At 38.6% G+C, this 16,649-nt stretch overlaps 1 protein-coding gene across 6 annotated transcripts in view; it reads right to left on the bottom strand.

Annotated features, from left to right (window-relative positions):
* The window catches only part of EFNA5 (ephrin A5), a 208,296-nt gene that overhangs the window by 160,037 nt on the left and 31,610 nt on the right, over window positions 1-16,649 (bottom strand). Inside the window, exon 1 of one of the 6 annotated variants that reach the window (XM_030969327.1) lies at window positions 217-4,724. The exons of the other annotated variants lie outside the window; for them this stretch is intronic. Within the exon in view, the coding sequence (XP_030825187.1) occupies window positions 217-227 (11 nt within the window). The 5' untranslated portion in view covers window positions 228-4,724. Of the gene's footprint in view, window positions 1-216; window positions 4,725-16,649 lie in introns of those variants that run through there. 6 annotated transcript variants of the gene reach the window in all.

The raw sequence follows: 16,649 nt of genomic DNA, 5'->3' as shown, positions 1-16,649 counted from the left end.
GGAACAGACAAGAATAAGACAAAAAAACATAAATAAATAACTCCAAAAACAGTGCAGGAGAGAGCAGATAAAGCAGACATTAGGACTATCTTTCTTCGTTGAAAACAGTATCAGCATGTGGATGGCAAACATGGCACATTTTTTTGTTAGTTACATCTACAGTACAGGGTTAGTGGATCAGAAAAATTAAACTGCTAAAACTCTGGTTTTTATTACCTAAGTGTCATTCAGTAAATCCGTCCAGCTGGTCACCAAAAGCTAACCTGGCATGAGTCCAAGGCTCAAGAATCAAAAATTACTGGCTCCATGCAGACTCTGTCGAAGCACATTTGCTCCCCCCAGAACAGACTTCCTCTCTCAAGAAATATTTTCATGCTGGCCCAAGTGCTGCACAGCATCAGGCTCTCCTCCCTCAGCATGCTCCTCCTACCACGTGATGCCTTTCAGTCCCAGGCTCTGAAATGTGACTCTCAACACCACTCTCTTCCATACAGACTCCCAATATGGTGCTGATGGTTAAATTCACATCTACATGCTTAAATCAGAAGCACATTATTTAAAATCCATTTCTTTACGTAGCGATTTTTTCAGTCAACACATGGACGCTGTATGGGAAAGAGCAGCACATCAATCCCCTACACCAGATAAAAACTGTAAGGATACATCTACTGGCTGCTTAGTATGAGTGGGAAGAAACGCGGGGAAAGAAAAGAAGAGCCAACCCTGCTTGTAAGTGAAATAAAGCTGCAATGTTTTGCTTTACTGCCATGCTGTGGAAAACACAGTACAGCATCCCAGCCAGGCTTCTTTTTCCACAGCGTGGCAGTAAAGAGAAGCAGCACAACTGCAACCCACCTTGGGATGCACAACAACTGGAGAAGGTCAAGGAATGGACTACTTTTACTACTACCCAAACAACAAGGACGCGATTTAAAAAAGAAACAGATCGTATCACTTACTGGGGAGAAGAGATTAGGCTGGCTAATTAAATGCAAGGATCCCCATTTTCTTCCAAAGGGGGCAGCTCTTCCTCCTTACCATCCGTCTGTTTCTGATTTTGGCTCTGACCAAAATATTCATTCCACTGAAATGCAAGCTTCAGACCTATGCACAATAAATAGCATCTGGGACAAATTACTGCAAAAACAAGTACCTTTCTTTGTTTGGTGTTAATCTGAAACAGTTATTAAAACAGTTCTAGCTAAAGCCTTTGCTCCTTCACAGCAAATATTCCAGTACTTGGCATGTGTGTTACAGGCAGGCCTGCCTCTTTGGTAGTTTCTGTGGATTCAGCCCTGTGACAACAACTCCTCATGTTCAACATGGCACCAACTGCTCGGAGCCCTCCTGTGCCCCTCGTGGGATGCCAGCAGCCTTGCTCATATTGTTTTCAGGACTGGGACAGGGCTCCAAGCCTCCACACAAAAAACTATTATTCTCAAACACTCATGATTTACCACTGAAAATACTTACTTAATTCCCAGAATTTCCATTACTAAAACTCCCTTATAGATTAAGGAAATAATAATTCTAACAATTAAAATTAATTGCCTTTTGTGCCAATGAGGACTGCCCTACTTCCCCCTTCCTGGGGCTCTGACTCCTTTGATGTGTTCAGCCCTGTTACAAACATGAGCTGCAGGATTGGCAGGTTGGAGTAAGAATGAAGCAAATAATTCCTGAGTGAAATGAAACTAAAACTGGCAAGCAGCCGAGATACTAGCCTGAACAGTTAAGAAAAAATAACAGTGATAACAAATAACAATTTTTGTAGTTACCACTCCAAACAATCCCAAAGAAAAGGGTGGCTGGGAGATTCAGCTTGAGATTCTTGCTGAATCACTGGCAAAACGGCTTTCTGTCAGCACACAGTCAAACACAGTTACAAGAACAATCACAAGAAACATCCTTTGTAAAGAATAATGCAGGGGCATTTAAAAGCATAATACAAACAAAGAATAATAAAAGGGGGAGTAATTTATTCCTTTTGAACACTACTTTCTAAACAATAAAATATTTTCAAATGAAACTAGTCTGTATTCTACTTTTCCTGTATTTCCACTATAGCTAACTAAAAAAAGATGATCAAGTTTGACAACTCAGAAGATTATGGTAAAAAATGCAATTTATTTTGATGAAAGACAAAATAAAGTAAAAAAAAAAAATTAAGGAAAATAACCAAAAAGGAAGTGTTTTCAATAAGGTTAATGACAGTAAAGGACAGCTAACACCCAAATTGATGGCCACATGGAAGAAAATAACAAAATCTCTTCAAAACCAAGGCTTCAGTTATACTCCCTCATTTATTTTCAGGCTCAAATAGATTGATAAGGTATGAAACAGCCCACCAAACTGTAATATTTTTATAGAAGGAAACAAAATGCTTCAACAATTTTCATTTGGAGAAAAAAATTATAGTATTTTGTGCCAACTGTGCTGGCTTTCAGAGGTTTGGGTTTTTTTTTTTGTTTCATTGAATTCTATAGATTTTTCTGTTTCTGAACATACAAAGAAAATATAATGCACAGAGAAATTCTGCCGAGCGCAATAATCTTAGGAAGTATGACATATTTTTTCTTTCAGGTTCAGAGGTTATAATATCCATTTCAGACAGACTAGTAAACACTGCATCATTGGTATTTCCATATTTTCCAATAAATCAGGCTTTGAAAGCCTAAGCATTGCAGCAAATACATGAACTGGCTTCACTACTCAAAGGGAGCCTGCGTATCGAAGTCATACTAACAAATCTAGGTAGAAAGCAAAACAACCCCTGAAACTGCTGAGCTATTAACTTTTACATCTTATCGTCTAAAAATGCTGAACCACTCCCTTTCCTCATTGCTTCACGGGTGCTCCTTTCCCAGTGTTTTACTTTGCTGAGAGTTGCACAGAGGATAAAAAAATGCACGGCTATCAGAGAGCTACGCTCTTAGCAAGAGTGCCACGAAAAAGACTGGCTGCCATTTTCGATGCAGCACACAGGTTTCAGGCATCAAATCTAAGACTCCTAAGAGCCAGCAGCAACAAAATACAATTACATGACTGACTGCTGCCGTCATCCACATTTTATCGCTGCTCCAGCTGGCACTTTTACAGCGGCCCCGGTGCTGTTGGGGTTCCCCCACCCTGAGATGGAGGAGGACTTGGCTTTGGAGAGAAATTTCTGGAAGGGCAGATTTGGGACGCGCTGTCTCTGCTGCGCTCCCCCGAGCATTGCGTGTCACGCATGGCACAGGAGCATGAGGGAGCACTGTCGGTGGGCGATGCACCCAGCGGTCAGGGGGCTGCAGCACCAAGCCCACAACCCGCTCCCCACTCTGTCTCCAAACATTTCCATACCCACAGAGGCGTGAAAGAGGGGCAGTGACAGGCACGAAACACCAAAACCTTGCACGAAACACTGCAGAGAAGCTCCTAGCAGTATTCATTGGAAATTAACTCCTTACTGACTCATGTGATGCTCACACAAAGCCAAAAAGAAGGGAGAAGAAGAGGGGACTGACAATGGGCAGCAAGCCGTAAATCAGACTCACAAACCACTGTGAGATGGAAACACTGGAATTGAACAGCACAGAATAAAGATGTAGGAAAAAAAAATAATCTCTTCTTCAGTTATTCACTGAAATTATTTTCACTTGATGGCTCGCTCATTCCAAGGCATGCCTTTGTCCAGGACACCACATCGCTACCACAAAGGCAAAGTGAGAAAAAGCAAGACATCTGCTCAGTCAAGAACTGCTTTTCTCCCTCTTCTGCACAAAGTGTTTTGTCTTCATTTTGGCTACAAGGAGAAGTGGAAGAAAGTCAAAATAAAGAATATTAAACAAAGAGTGGTTTCATCTCTTCTATGTCCTCTCTCTGATATGCTGCCATATAAGGAGTGAAATTAATGGTCATGTTATAAAAATAATTGGTATATTTAGAAATTACATTTATTTAAAGTCAGTGCCATTGCATTATTGGAAAAAAAAAGGGTTTTGCTTGTTTTTTTTTTAAAGAATATATACATATCCACACAGATATACTAAGAGATACAAACACATGCACTCAGACAAATACACATCCCTGCTTATGTATATACAATGTAGCGATCACAATACTTGACTAATCATGAAGTCAATAAAGAAAATAACTTAGCTAGTGGCTTATTTTAAAAACTAAAGAAATTACATAATCTAATTAAAAACTCATTGAAATATTCTTTTGTGTATTCATAGTTTTAGATTATTTAAATTTTTCGGGGCTATTTTGTATGCATTTTTACTCTGCTCACCATCCCATTGTCTTCTTTTTTGATATTTACTGAGATTTAAATGTAACATGGTTAATAAAAGATAATGAATGCAAATTACAATATACCTAAAAAATTTGGGACAAAAAGCCACCTGGCATAATGCAAAATATCCTCTTATAAAACAAAAGAACTATATATGTTTAGCATCACACCTTACTGAACAATCTTTACATCACCCTGCCTTGTTATTTGGCCTATTATATTAGTCTATTCCCAGACTGTTTGCAATTAAAAGTAGGTTTCTTATTACTATGAAGTGCATACTACAGGCAGTGATCCAAATAATGACAAGAAAGGCATGTAATAAGGTAAAATATGCTTTTTTAAAAAAAATTCCATTAGATAAATGATCAATGATCTTTTAAATCAAGCTTCCATATTTCTAACTCAGATGACAGTTCCCTCTCCTTAATGAGGAGAAGAAATAAAAAAGAAAGAAAAAAGAAAAAAGAAAAATAGAAAGAAAAAAAAAAAAAGGAAAAGGAAAAGGAAAAGGAAAAGGAAAAAGGAAAAGGAAAAGGAAAAGGAAAAGGAAAAGGAAAAGGAAAAGGAAAAGAAGAAAAAAGGAAAAGGAAAAGGAAAAGGAAAAGGAAAAGAGGGAAAGGGGGAGGGAAAAGGAAGAGAAGAAGAGGAGAGGGGAGGGGGGAGGGGAGGGGGAGGGAGGGGAGGGGGGGAGGGAGGGAGGGGGAGGGGAGGGGAGGGGAGGGGAGGGGAGGGGAGGGGAGGGGGGGGGGAGGGAGGGGAGGGGAGGGGAGGGAAGGGGAGGGGAGGGGGGGGGAGGGGAGGGGAGGGGAGGGGAGGGGAGGGGAGGGGAGGGGGGGGGGAGGGGAGGGGAGAGGAGAGGAGAGGAGAGGAGAGGGAGAGAGGAGAGGAGAGGAGAGGAGAGGAGAGGAGAGGAGAGGAGAGGAGAGGAGAGGAGAGGAGAGGAGAGGAGAGGAGAGGAGAGGAGAGGAGAGGAGAGGAGAGGAGAGGAGAGGAGAGGAGAGGAGAGGAGAGGGAGAGGAGAGGAGAGGAGAGGAGAGGAGAGGAGAGGAGAGGAGAGGAGAGGAGAGGAGAGGAGAGGAGAGGAGAGGAGAGGAGAGGAGAGGAGAGGAGAGGAGAGGAGAGGAGAGGAGAGGGAGAGGAGAGGAGAGGAGAGGAGAGGAGAGGAGAGGAGAGGAGAGGAGAGGAGAGGAGAGGAGAGGAGAGGAGAGGAGAGGAGAGGAGAGGAGAGGAGAGGAGAGGAGAGGAGAGGAGGAAAACCATCACAAACACAAAAGAATGTAGAGAAAAGAAGAGGGGGTATAAAATAATTAAAATTAAAAATTTTCTGCCACCATACAAGGTAAAAACTGCGAACTGTGCAGCAAAGCAAAGTGCTGTGCAGAATGTAAGTGACTGGGGCACCTTATGTGGAACTGCAACTCTTGATGTTTATACTCATGAGGGTATTAATAAAACAGAATAACTACCACAGGAAAGGCAACCCTAACAAACTATTTATTAGAAAGTTTGTAAAATGTACACTGTGCTCCCAGAGACCTCTTAGAGAAAAAGCTGCTGAAGAAATGAACCTTCAAACATACATCAGACAAAAGACAATGAGGAACCAAACAATCACCCAGATTAAACCGCTAAAAAGACGCCTTTTCCTTGTTCACAAGCTACAAAACAAGCCTCATTTTCTTCATCAAGTCATAAAAGAACATAAAACTGGTAAAGAAAATATCCATGATGCCTAAGACTATATAACCCTAACAATTTTCTCTGCAGTATAAAAAATTAAATAGTAATAATGGAAAACTTTGGGAAATGTGGAGATTTTATTAGTTTTATTAACTCAACAGTATAAACTTGAATTATCTCAGTTTGCTTATTTGCTAGTTACTCATTTCAAAGTGCCTCTCAGTGCTAATGAAAATAAAATCTCAAGTGCTTTATAAAAGAAATGGGTTGGCTGAAATTACTAGAGATTTGTATTTTATTTATGTTAAGATGCTTTCTCTTCATTTAGTAACTAAATTGTTACTTTAGGAAGCGATAGTTACATGTTTACATCTCCTGTATCAGTCATATCATTGAAAAATGAAAGCCAAACAAAAAAATCCCCAAGTATTAAAGTAAATATTATTGGGCTGATTACTTTTTACTTATTGTCACTAGATATTTAATAATACCAGGATGCTAGAAAGGGACATGTTTGACCTTTCTGTCCCATCTCTTAGTTCTTTAACTGTATGGCACACTGTGAGTATTTATGCTTAATCTCTTCTTTCCTCATCCATTTATTTGTTTTCCTGTTTGTGCTCCCAGTCTGAACTAAATTAAAAAACTATTTTCAACTGATTCAGAGCTATTTAAACTTATTACTCCTTCAAGGACATTTTTACTTGAAGCACTTCAGGAGTTAAATTGCTAAGTTAAAATCAAAGTAATGACCCCAAGCAGAGATAACCGAGTTGCCGTGTAAATTCATATAAATAAAATTGGACAGAGAAGCATTTCCTGCTGAAAGATAGTGTCTCGATTTAATCTTCTACTGGCACTAAGCATGCCTCATGGTTCTAAACAGCCCATCACTTGCATTAAGACTATCACAAAGTGAATGAATACCAAACAAACCCAATCAGAACTCTGCCCTCAAAGCTGTTAAAGCCTCCAATTTCCTAATATTTCCAGACCACTTGAGTGACTAGCTCACAAAACATAGGGATAATTAAAGTGACACAAAACAACTGCCTTGTTTAAATCCTAGGGGCAGTTTGTCTAACCTTCTGATCCCAAGGGAAGCCACAGCCAAACACCTGTCTGTGGTCGCTATCCTACTTCACAAAGTACTCTTCCCAATATCACATGAACTAACATGGATTCACATTTTACTCTCATTTATGACATCCATAAAATGCAAATCTTACATCTGCAAATGTAAAACAATTTTGTTGAGGTTGGATGCTCCACTAGCATCATCTACCTGGAAGAAACCAAATGTTCTAACCAAGTCAAAACTTTTGATACTTCTTGTGAAATGTCTGAAGGACAGAGGGAAAAAAAAAGCTCCAATACCTGTAAAAAGAGAATATGCAAGTAGCATTACTTTTATCTTACTAAAAAAAAGAAAAAGCCAAAATCAAACAAACCCAGCACCAATTCTCTTTTGCACATTGTTCCTGAAAATAAAATAATTTACATTTTGACTATTCCAGTGTCATAATCTCTAACGCCTTTCAACTTAGGAAAAACTGAAAAATGCCTCCTTGGGAGTTTCTGCCATTTTGAAAAAAAGATCACTCATCTAAGATAATCTCATCTGAGAAATGTTCTGGCAAGACTACACTGTGCATCTTCCAAGCACTAATAACATATGCATGTGGTCCTGTTTTATTCTAAAAATCAGTTTTTTCATTTATAGGTAGCTTTCTGAAGGTCCGAAATTACTTGGCAATCTCTGGAACAATTTCAAAGCGTCACTTGATTTTCCTCTCCTAGCACATTCACAATATTAACCACACTTAGCATAACACCATCAGGGCCCAGTTTTATTATTTCTCTGTGTGATCCAGGGCTTCCATTTTCATTCTCAGAGTTCAATCACAGTTTTTCAAACACTGCTCCTGCCAAAGGACAGAACAGTGCTTGCCTTCTCTACCCTTTTTTTTCCCCTCCTTTTAGCCTATATATTCAGATGAATGTCAAGCGCTGACTGAGAACACATTCCATGATGATACCTATTTTCACTTAAAATATATACTTGGTTTTGGATTCAACTCCTGGCCTTTTCAGTCAAAGTTATTTAGGTGGATTCAATCAAGCATGTGATTAGAAATAATAACTCACAAGCAATGAATTCAAAAAGGTTAGATCTTTGCCAAACTGTGCAAGTGCGGCAAACTGCTATTTCCACTCTGTGACTTCTAAAGAAGATGCTAAAAGCTTCCCTCAACAGACCTGACTTTTGGACCTTAAACAGTGCACGGTGACTTAAAATTCCCAATTCCACAAAGGCAACTAATGCATGTGTGGCTTCTCTTCACTGTATACCCCTATTAAACAACATTATTGAGGTAGCCATGACCAGAAACAAAAAATTTGGAGAGACTTTCAGATACTTTTTTGAAGGTGAAACTATCCACAAGGCAGAAATTTTTTAGTTTTGAAGTAAAAATCTACCAGTAATGACACCAAAAAAAAAAAAAGTGTTTTAATGATATTAAAGATATCTTAGTTTATCTTCATTTACCCTCTTTCAGAATGGACTGCAAAATACAATTGTCAAAAATTGTCAATTTCTGAAGCAGAACTTTAGAAAATTGCATCTCCAAGAAAGAAAAAATACAGTTCATTCTTCTCCTTAGGTTTTCTCCCTACAAAAGGTCAAAAATTGGTTTTTCTTTCCACTTAACTAAATTAAAAGCTGAATTCCAGTGTCTAGTCAGCAAGATATTCTAGTATTACTAGCATTCTAGTATTCTAGAATTACTATTATTATTCTAGTATTACTCCACTTGGTTTGTATCAACAGCCTCCAAATTTCCTACCTTTAGAAAAACCTACCACATTCGGATCAGCCTCAACAGGTCTCTGTTTTCCCCCATCTCCTTCACCAGCCATTTCCCACTCTTTTACTGATGCCAGAACACAAATATGGATTTAAAAATCATTCTTTGGCAGCAGCGCTCAAAAGTCACGAAGAGCCATGCTTCCATGTCAGTTTTTACAGCTGAGATTCCTGCCTGAGGGAGGTTCAAGTGACTTGCAATAGTTTACTCAGCTATTCATTGGGACATCTGGAGGTGCTCACAGTTCAAAGGTGTTACTAACCTGCCAGCAATCCTAATATATTGACCCAAAAATACTTTTAAATATTGTCCTTTCTGAGGTTTCCTCGGGTGCATGTGAAGTGTCCCTTTCAGTTTCCAAAGAAAACTTGCCATTCAGTCCTTCTCCCTCTGCTATTCTGCGTCAGCAATAGCTATGCCTATTGTCTCAGGCTGACAGTCCAAGGAAGCAAACCTCAGACTGTAAACACTGAAATCTATCTGAAACACATCTCACACCTCAGTGTCAAAACTTAGGATGAACACTGGATACAAGGAAGGATTTGCCTTCCCCCAGTAAAAGAACTACTTAAAAGGAAAAACTGTAGCATTTCGCTACATCTCCCTTATAAAGTGAAAATAAAATGCCACACAACTGCTCTGAAAAATTACAATCATCTTTTCAGAACTGTCCTTTAAATCAGAAATGGCACTGAAAAAAATCTAGATCAACTCAAAGAGGATGGACCATATATGGAATATCTTTCCAATCAGGATTTTTATAGTAAATTGTATTACTTTTTTTCCCTTAGGTTTGGCCCCTTTCTTGTGCAAAAATTATGAAGGGAGTCTATGTTCTTGTTTAGAATATAATCTATAATGGATGTAAAAATGTTTCTGAGGACGAAAGTCAGAAAATTCTTGAACACAATTATGAATATATGTAAAGGTAACTAGTGTGCTTTAATAACCAAATTTCTGTTGTAAGATTCCACTAAAAATTCTGTCACATAATCTATGTTCAGTGAAACATTTACCTGCCATATAATTTCTTTATAGAAGCTTTCCTCTGTTTGCAATTTTTATTGTCTTCATAGGAGGTATAGATAGGATCATCAGCATAAATTTAACTTATATCTAGAAATAGCACCACAATTTTAATATTCATCCAATAAAAAAATATGTTAACGATTCTCCAGCTCTCACTTTTTATGGCATATAACATTTTCCCACAAATTCCCATTGTCCTACAAAAGGGATAGAAATATTTTTTTAAATCCTCACAGGCACACTGGGCTCTTTTCAAAAGCATTTAACCACAACAGCTTTTCCCCTCCTCAAAATCACAGTAATGCAAAACTACAGAGCTATCACTTTTTTTATAGAAAATTAATACCCAAAATAATTTTTAAAAAACTAACTTATTTAAAATATATGTAGGAAAGAAACTTATTACTCCTGAAGTGAGCTGTTCATATACAGCACCATCAGTACCATATTTAGTTCTAATCTATTACCCTCAGCTTTTACATTTATTAAAGCAAGTGCAATGAAAGACTATTTTTAGGGGATGAAGGGAGGACAACATGACATGCTCAAGATAAAAAGTAATCTAAGCAGCCAGATTTCTTTATCTAAAACTCAACTGAAATCCAAGAATATAAGAAGGAGGACAATTCATCCTAGAGCTTGACAGCTATTTTATACAAATTTGGAAAATAATCAGATGAAAGAGATGGAATTATTTCATCTGCTGCCTAAGCTGTCCCCTTTACAGATTAAAAAAAAATGTTTCAAAGAGATACAAACTGCTTTTGCCCCTCAGTTATATATACAAAGTAAATGAAAATTTGGGTCCCCAGAATCAATATGCCTATGAAAATATTCCTTTCTCCCTTAAAAAGGATCAGTTAAGGCAATAACAATGGCTACTTGATTACACAAATTCTTTTCATAACCAAGACTCTAATTAATCTTGCTTAGTTATGGTCTTCTTTTAGAAAAAATATTCAATAATATTTGAGAATAAAGTATTATCTGACTTCCTTCTGTAAGTGAAAAGGTATTTTCCTCTGATTTAATTACCACATCATATTTTAATTCCCATATTCCCATTTGTTGTCTGTGAGTTATTAAATATACACATACCTTTATGCTCATTTCTTATGAGAAATACAAAAAGAAAAAGAAATCAAAACACTAAAAAGCAGTTAACCTTAATGCAGAAGTAAGAATCATCATATGGAGGGCATATCTTGTCACACTAATTGTGTGCCTCCTGTTTGGGGGCAGGGGGAGAAAGAGTGATGTTGAGTAAATCATGTGAAATATATGTCAATGTACTCCTTTTACTAATCTTTATGGGTAATTTACAACTGCACAACATTTATAAATTCAACAGCTCATCAAAGCATTTGAGTGGAGTCAGTCCTGAGTATTCATTAGGTGAAATTAAACATAACTTTCCATAAAGAACTATGAGTAAGTGGGCAAGCCTACAACCAGCTACCACTACAACAATTTATAGTTGCAATCCTGCCTTATTAGTTCCAAAGACATTTGAAAAACAGTTGGCAGCTACAAAAAATACTTAGTACATGTTATAAACAATTCTGTCAGAAAAATCTTTTATGTCGCTGAAGGATTCACTAATTCTTCCTTCTCCAATGGAAAGAGATAAGCTAAATCCAGAAATACACCACCGCTCTTTATCTGCAGGATAATATTCCCTGCATGTTTTTCTCCCCAGCTATTTATGTTCTTTCCACAAGCACAAGTCATAAATAAGGCCACTAAGAATTCAGGTAAATGCCATGAAACTATCCGGACCATCCAGATACAAAATTCCCTAGAAACAGTCAAAATATTTTAACACATGTCCTCCACCTAAAGACATCTCTGTCTCCACAAAATCAAGCACAGAACTATACTGCAGGACACAAAAAACAAACAAACAAACAAAAACAAACAAACAAAAAAAAAACAAACTACCATGAAAGTAAAAGAGGAAAACCACATGTGAAGGTAACTATTCACATCTTTGACATAAATTTTGGAGTTACCTACTATAATTTTTAAAGCAGCCAAGAAGGCAATTCTGAGCTTTTGAAATTCAGCCTTTCTCTAGAAATATCTGTCTCAAATTTATTATTTTTTTTTAAACTTAGAAGGCACAAGAAGAAAGTAAAGAAACAAGAGTTTTTTAACAAACAAACTTTTGCTATGATGATGTCTTGAGATTTACACCTGAGAGTGGATTACACCGAGCAGCATGGGAGATAGTGTATGAAAAATTCATAGAAGAGATCTAAACAACAAAACAACCCTAAGGATTAACATTTAAAAGTATGTTTAGATTTATTTACTTAATGAGAGCAAAGTATTTTTTTGAAGCCTCTACCTCCTGCACAGTAAACTGAATAACTGCAGGAATGGCATGGAAATTATGGTTTAATTTGCTCTTTGGGTGCCAGCATGGCCTTCCCTCTGCAGTGATAGCGTGCAGAGGGCAAGCCCTGTGCTCACAACAGGATTTGATGCTTGAGTGGGCCCAAGCAGCCAGAATGGCAGTCAGGAGGTGGAGACACCATCTTAGAAGTAAAACCCTCGGTCCCTCCTGACTTACTGTGATAGATGAGTGGTTTGGACATCCTGCACAGACCCCTCTGGGCACAGCACTGTAAGGTCTTTTGGTTTGTGTATAGTATGTGTTATTGTCTTGTGTGTTATTGCTCCAGATAGACTGGAGTGAGTTGAGCTGGAGGCCACAGAGACCATCATGGCTGCAGCACATTCCCTGCACCTAGGCACCTCTCGAAGTCCTTCCCAACCTGGACTGTCCAGAGATCCAGCAGGCATCTGTCACACTTCTGACAGACAGCCCATTAGTCATGACTCAGGCTGAACTCCAACAAGCCACTCCAAAGCACACCTCTCTCACCAAACCAAAAATATCCGATTTCAAAACATACCCCACTATTAATTCCACTTGTAAATACTGGCTACTATTTACCAACCAGTAAACATGGTCAGTGACCTGCCACTTAGACATACAAGTGGTGTGATGGGATCCACCCACAGGTCCCAGGAAGCCATCACCATGCCACTTCCCATCATTTATTAGCGTCCTAGTAGGTAGGTCCCAGTTCACCTGAGGCTGGCAAATACAGCATCCGTCTGAGAGGTCAGGATCCAGGGAACTGCAAGACTGTCAGTCTGGTGCTGGTGCTGGGAAAGGTCATGGAGCAGATGTCCTGAGTGCCGTCACACATCACAGACAGCACAACCAGGAGATCAGGCTCAGCCAGCACAGGTTTAGGAAAAGCAGGCACTGCTCAGCTAAGCTGGTCTCCCTCTATGAAAAGGTGACCTGCTCCGTGGGTGAGGGTGGCTGTGGATTCTGCCTGACTAAACCTTTAATAAAGCCTTTGGCACCATTTTCCCCAGCATTCTGTTGGAAAAACTCACTGTTCATGGCTTGGACAGGTGCAGTGCCAGTGGGTGAAAATCTAGCTGGATGTCCACGCCCAGAGAGCGGTGGTGAATGGAGTTACATCCAGTTGGTGGTTCCCCAGAACCCAGTGTTTAGGCCTGTTTCATATCTTTATATCTTTGTCTATCAACTATCTGGACAAGGGCATCAAGTATACCCACAGTCAAATGGCATGAAATTGAGTTGGAGTGTACCTCTGCCCAAAAGTAAGAAGGCTCTGCAGAGGGTTCTGAACAGGCTGGATCCACGGGCCAAGGAGAACGGAATGAGTTTCAACAAGGGCAGGTGCCAGGTCCTGTCCTTGGGGCACAGCAACCCATGCTGTGCTACAGGCTGGGGCAGAGTGCCTGGAAAGCTGCCTGAAGGAAAAAGACCTGGTGGTTCTGGCAGACAGCAGCTGAACATGAGCCAGCCGTGCCCAGGGGGCCAAGAAGGCCAAGGGCACCTGGCCTGTGTCAGCAGCAGTGGGGCAGCAGGGACAGGGCAGTGACCATCCCCCTGTGCTGGCACTGGTGAGGCCACAGCTTGAATCCTGGGTCCAGTCTGGACCCTTCCATTCAGGAAGGACATTGAGGGGCTGGAGCATGTCCTGAGAAGGGCAGCAGGGCTGGGGAAGGGTCTGGAGCATAGGTCTGATGAGGAGCAGCTGAGGGAGCTGGGGGTTCAGACTGGAGAAAAGGAGGCTTGGGGTGACTTTATTGCTCTCTACAACTGCCTGGAAGGGGGGGTGTAGTGAGAAGGGGTTAAGGCTCTTATTACTGGCAAAAAGCAACAGGATGAGAGTAAATGACCTCTAGTTGCACCAGGAGAGGTTTAGATTAGGTATTAAGAAAAATTTCTTCAGTCAAAGGGTTGTCAAGCATTGGAACAGGCTGCCCAGTGAACTGACTGAGTCACCATCCCTGGAGGAATTTAAAAAACACGTAGATCCTTTAACTCTATAATCCACAGTTTAATTTTGGATCAATATGTATGTAGTTCTACAAGACAAATTCTCTAAACTTAATGCTAATTAACAATTACAGTGTATTATTATAAGATCGGAGCCTTCCTCTTACAAGGAACATAACAGGACCAATTTGATAACACAGAGCACATATTTGTTTCAGAGAAGTACAGACTCTTTAATTTCCCATCCATACATATTTATAGCTACTAAACATATAGCTATCTTAAAAATATACATTGGATATGTACAGATTTATTTTTAAAATAATATACAGATACGGTACAAAAAGTTTCTTAGAGAGTAACTCAAAAAAAAAGACCATAAATCTTGAAGCACTGTAATCCTAGGATATAAACAATACATTAAGAAACCTACACATATTAGTAGTATATATCTGAAGATACTTCACAGATTGATACATGACATTTTAAAAACTTTTAACTGAATACCCAGCTTCTCAAATTGCAACTACTTTTACCTGCTGACTCACTAAGCAGAAAAAGCAACTGCACTATGAGTTAACAAAGCAGACTACATATCTGGATTTTAAAGTGCTGGCACATGAGAATGTTCCTGACACAGGCTTTAACACTGAGTTTCTCATTGCCATTACACGCCTTCTTCATCTGGGGTATGAATTTCTGCCACTGCTAAATCCTTAACTAAATCCTTAATTAGAGGACCAAAACATCAGGAAGATGTTTTGAATAAACATTAAAGAATGGAAGCCAAGGGAAAAACAGATCCCAATTCATACCACAAAGTCTTTTCTTCCACAAAGTCTTTTCTTCCATGTTCTTTTTGAAAGCCAAAGGAAGGTTAGAGTCTTGATTTAGAGACCAATATTCACATATTTGTGGTATAGAAAGAATATTTTAAAAGTGAGTTTGTACAAACACATAATAATTTATCTATACAAAAAGAGATAAATATATAAATGGTATGTAATGATCTGAAAACACTAATTTTATTCTGGGATACAAAAATGATTTCCAGTGAGAAGGTAACTTCAATAAAATAAAATAAAATTCTTCAAAGTATTTCCTAACTGGAAAAATGTACATCTTGTATCTTTACTGCTCTTTTTCAACACAGTGCCAAGCAAAAACATTGTTTGAGGAGCTTTCTCCCTCAGTGTCTAATTATTTTTTGCTCTGTTTTTGCCTCCCTAATGCTATGACACAAGCCTTTGCTACAGTCATTATTTTCAACAAGATTCAGGTTCCCTTTGTTAAAGCATATTAGGGTGTTTTATAGCACCATCATCAGAGAAGCTGCAAGGATCTGTGTTGCTTCATTAAATTTTACAAGGCAGAGTTTCCTATATGAAATATAATTTTGTACTTTTTTGGTTGTTTTTATTGTCATAACGATCCTTACAATTTTCTTTTTCTATCTTTTGTTTCTTGCTATTTGTTTGGGCTTTTCTGGCAGAATTAATATAAGAAATATTAGCAAGACAAGGTTATTAAAGCTTAGAGATGAAAATATTTGGGATCTCTGCACAATTTTTAACAGCAAGTGGGGATGAAACACTTATTTTCTCTAGTTAGAAAAAAATGTGAGTTATTAGACACCTTTTCACCTGATGAATTGTCACAGGGTGACAACATTACATTAATGTACCAACATCAGCACTACCCCAGTGTATCAAAGCAATACAAGCTGAGGTTAAGTGGTCATTTACAGAATGCACAAAAGAAAGCATAAAATTCTACTTAGTATAAAAATATATAATCCATTCACATGCATCCACACACTGTGTTTATATCAGGGGCTCCAGCTATTAGAAGCGCACCAATTTCTGTCAAAATACAAGCAAGGTGCACAAAAGTGTCATTATTTCAGCTATGTGTCCCTTGTCACAGTATGTCCATTTCAGCCACACCAGTAGTGTTTATACAGGCTGCAGCCCTTGTTTTCACAAGAGTGAAAGTCCTGCTCATTAGCACTATTCATTGCCCGTTACACAAGAGGTCTACTTGCAACTAAACCACGTGGCTAAGCCCTACTTGCCTCAAAGACAAATAGTATTACCAAAAAAAAAAAAATACATACATACATATATAAATATATGTATGTACACTGATATATAAATCAGTGTACCTAGACATCAATAATATAAACCAAAGCAACTTGCAACTAACAAAGTAACTGACTTTTTGCTCCAACCATCTTGTTTCTTTCTTCAGTGAAATATCCTGTTTTATATTCTAACAATAATTACCAAGAAATGCTGAGGATTTTGGTGATTAAGACATTCATTTAAATAAATTAGCAACAGAACTGTTGCTCTTCCAAAATAATTTCAGCTTTTACAGGTGTTGTTAGATACAGACCAAAGCCCAAACCAGCAATCATTATTGTTTAATATGCAGGTTATTTTTCATAATCATT

This window comes from Camarhynchus parvulus, chromosome Z, assembly GCF_901933205.1.
Source record: "Camarhynchus parvulus chromosome Z, STF_HiC, whole genome shotgun sequence".
Classification (NCBI taxonomy): domain Eukaryota; kingdom Metazoa; phylum Chordata; class Aves; order Passeriformes; family Thraupidae; genus Camarhynchus; species Camarhynchus parvulus.
Note: the sequence above shows the minus strand (reverse complement) of the source record. Positions and strands in the feature narration are given on the sequence as shown.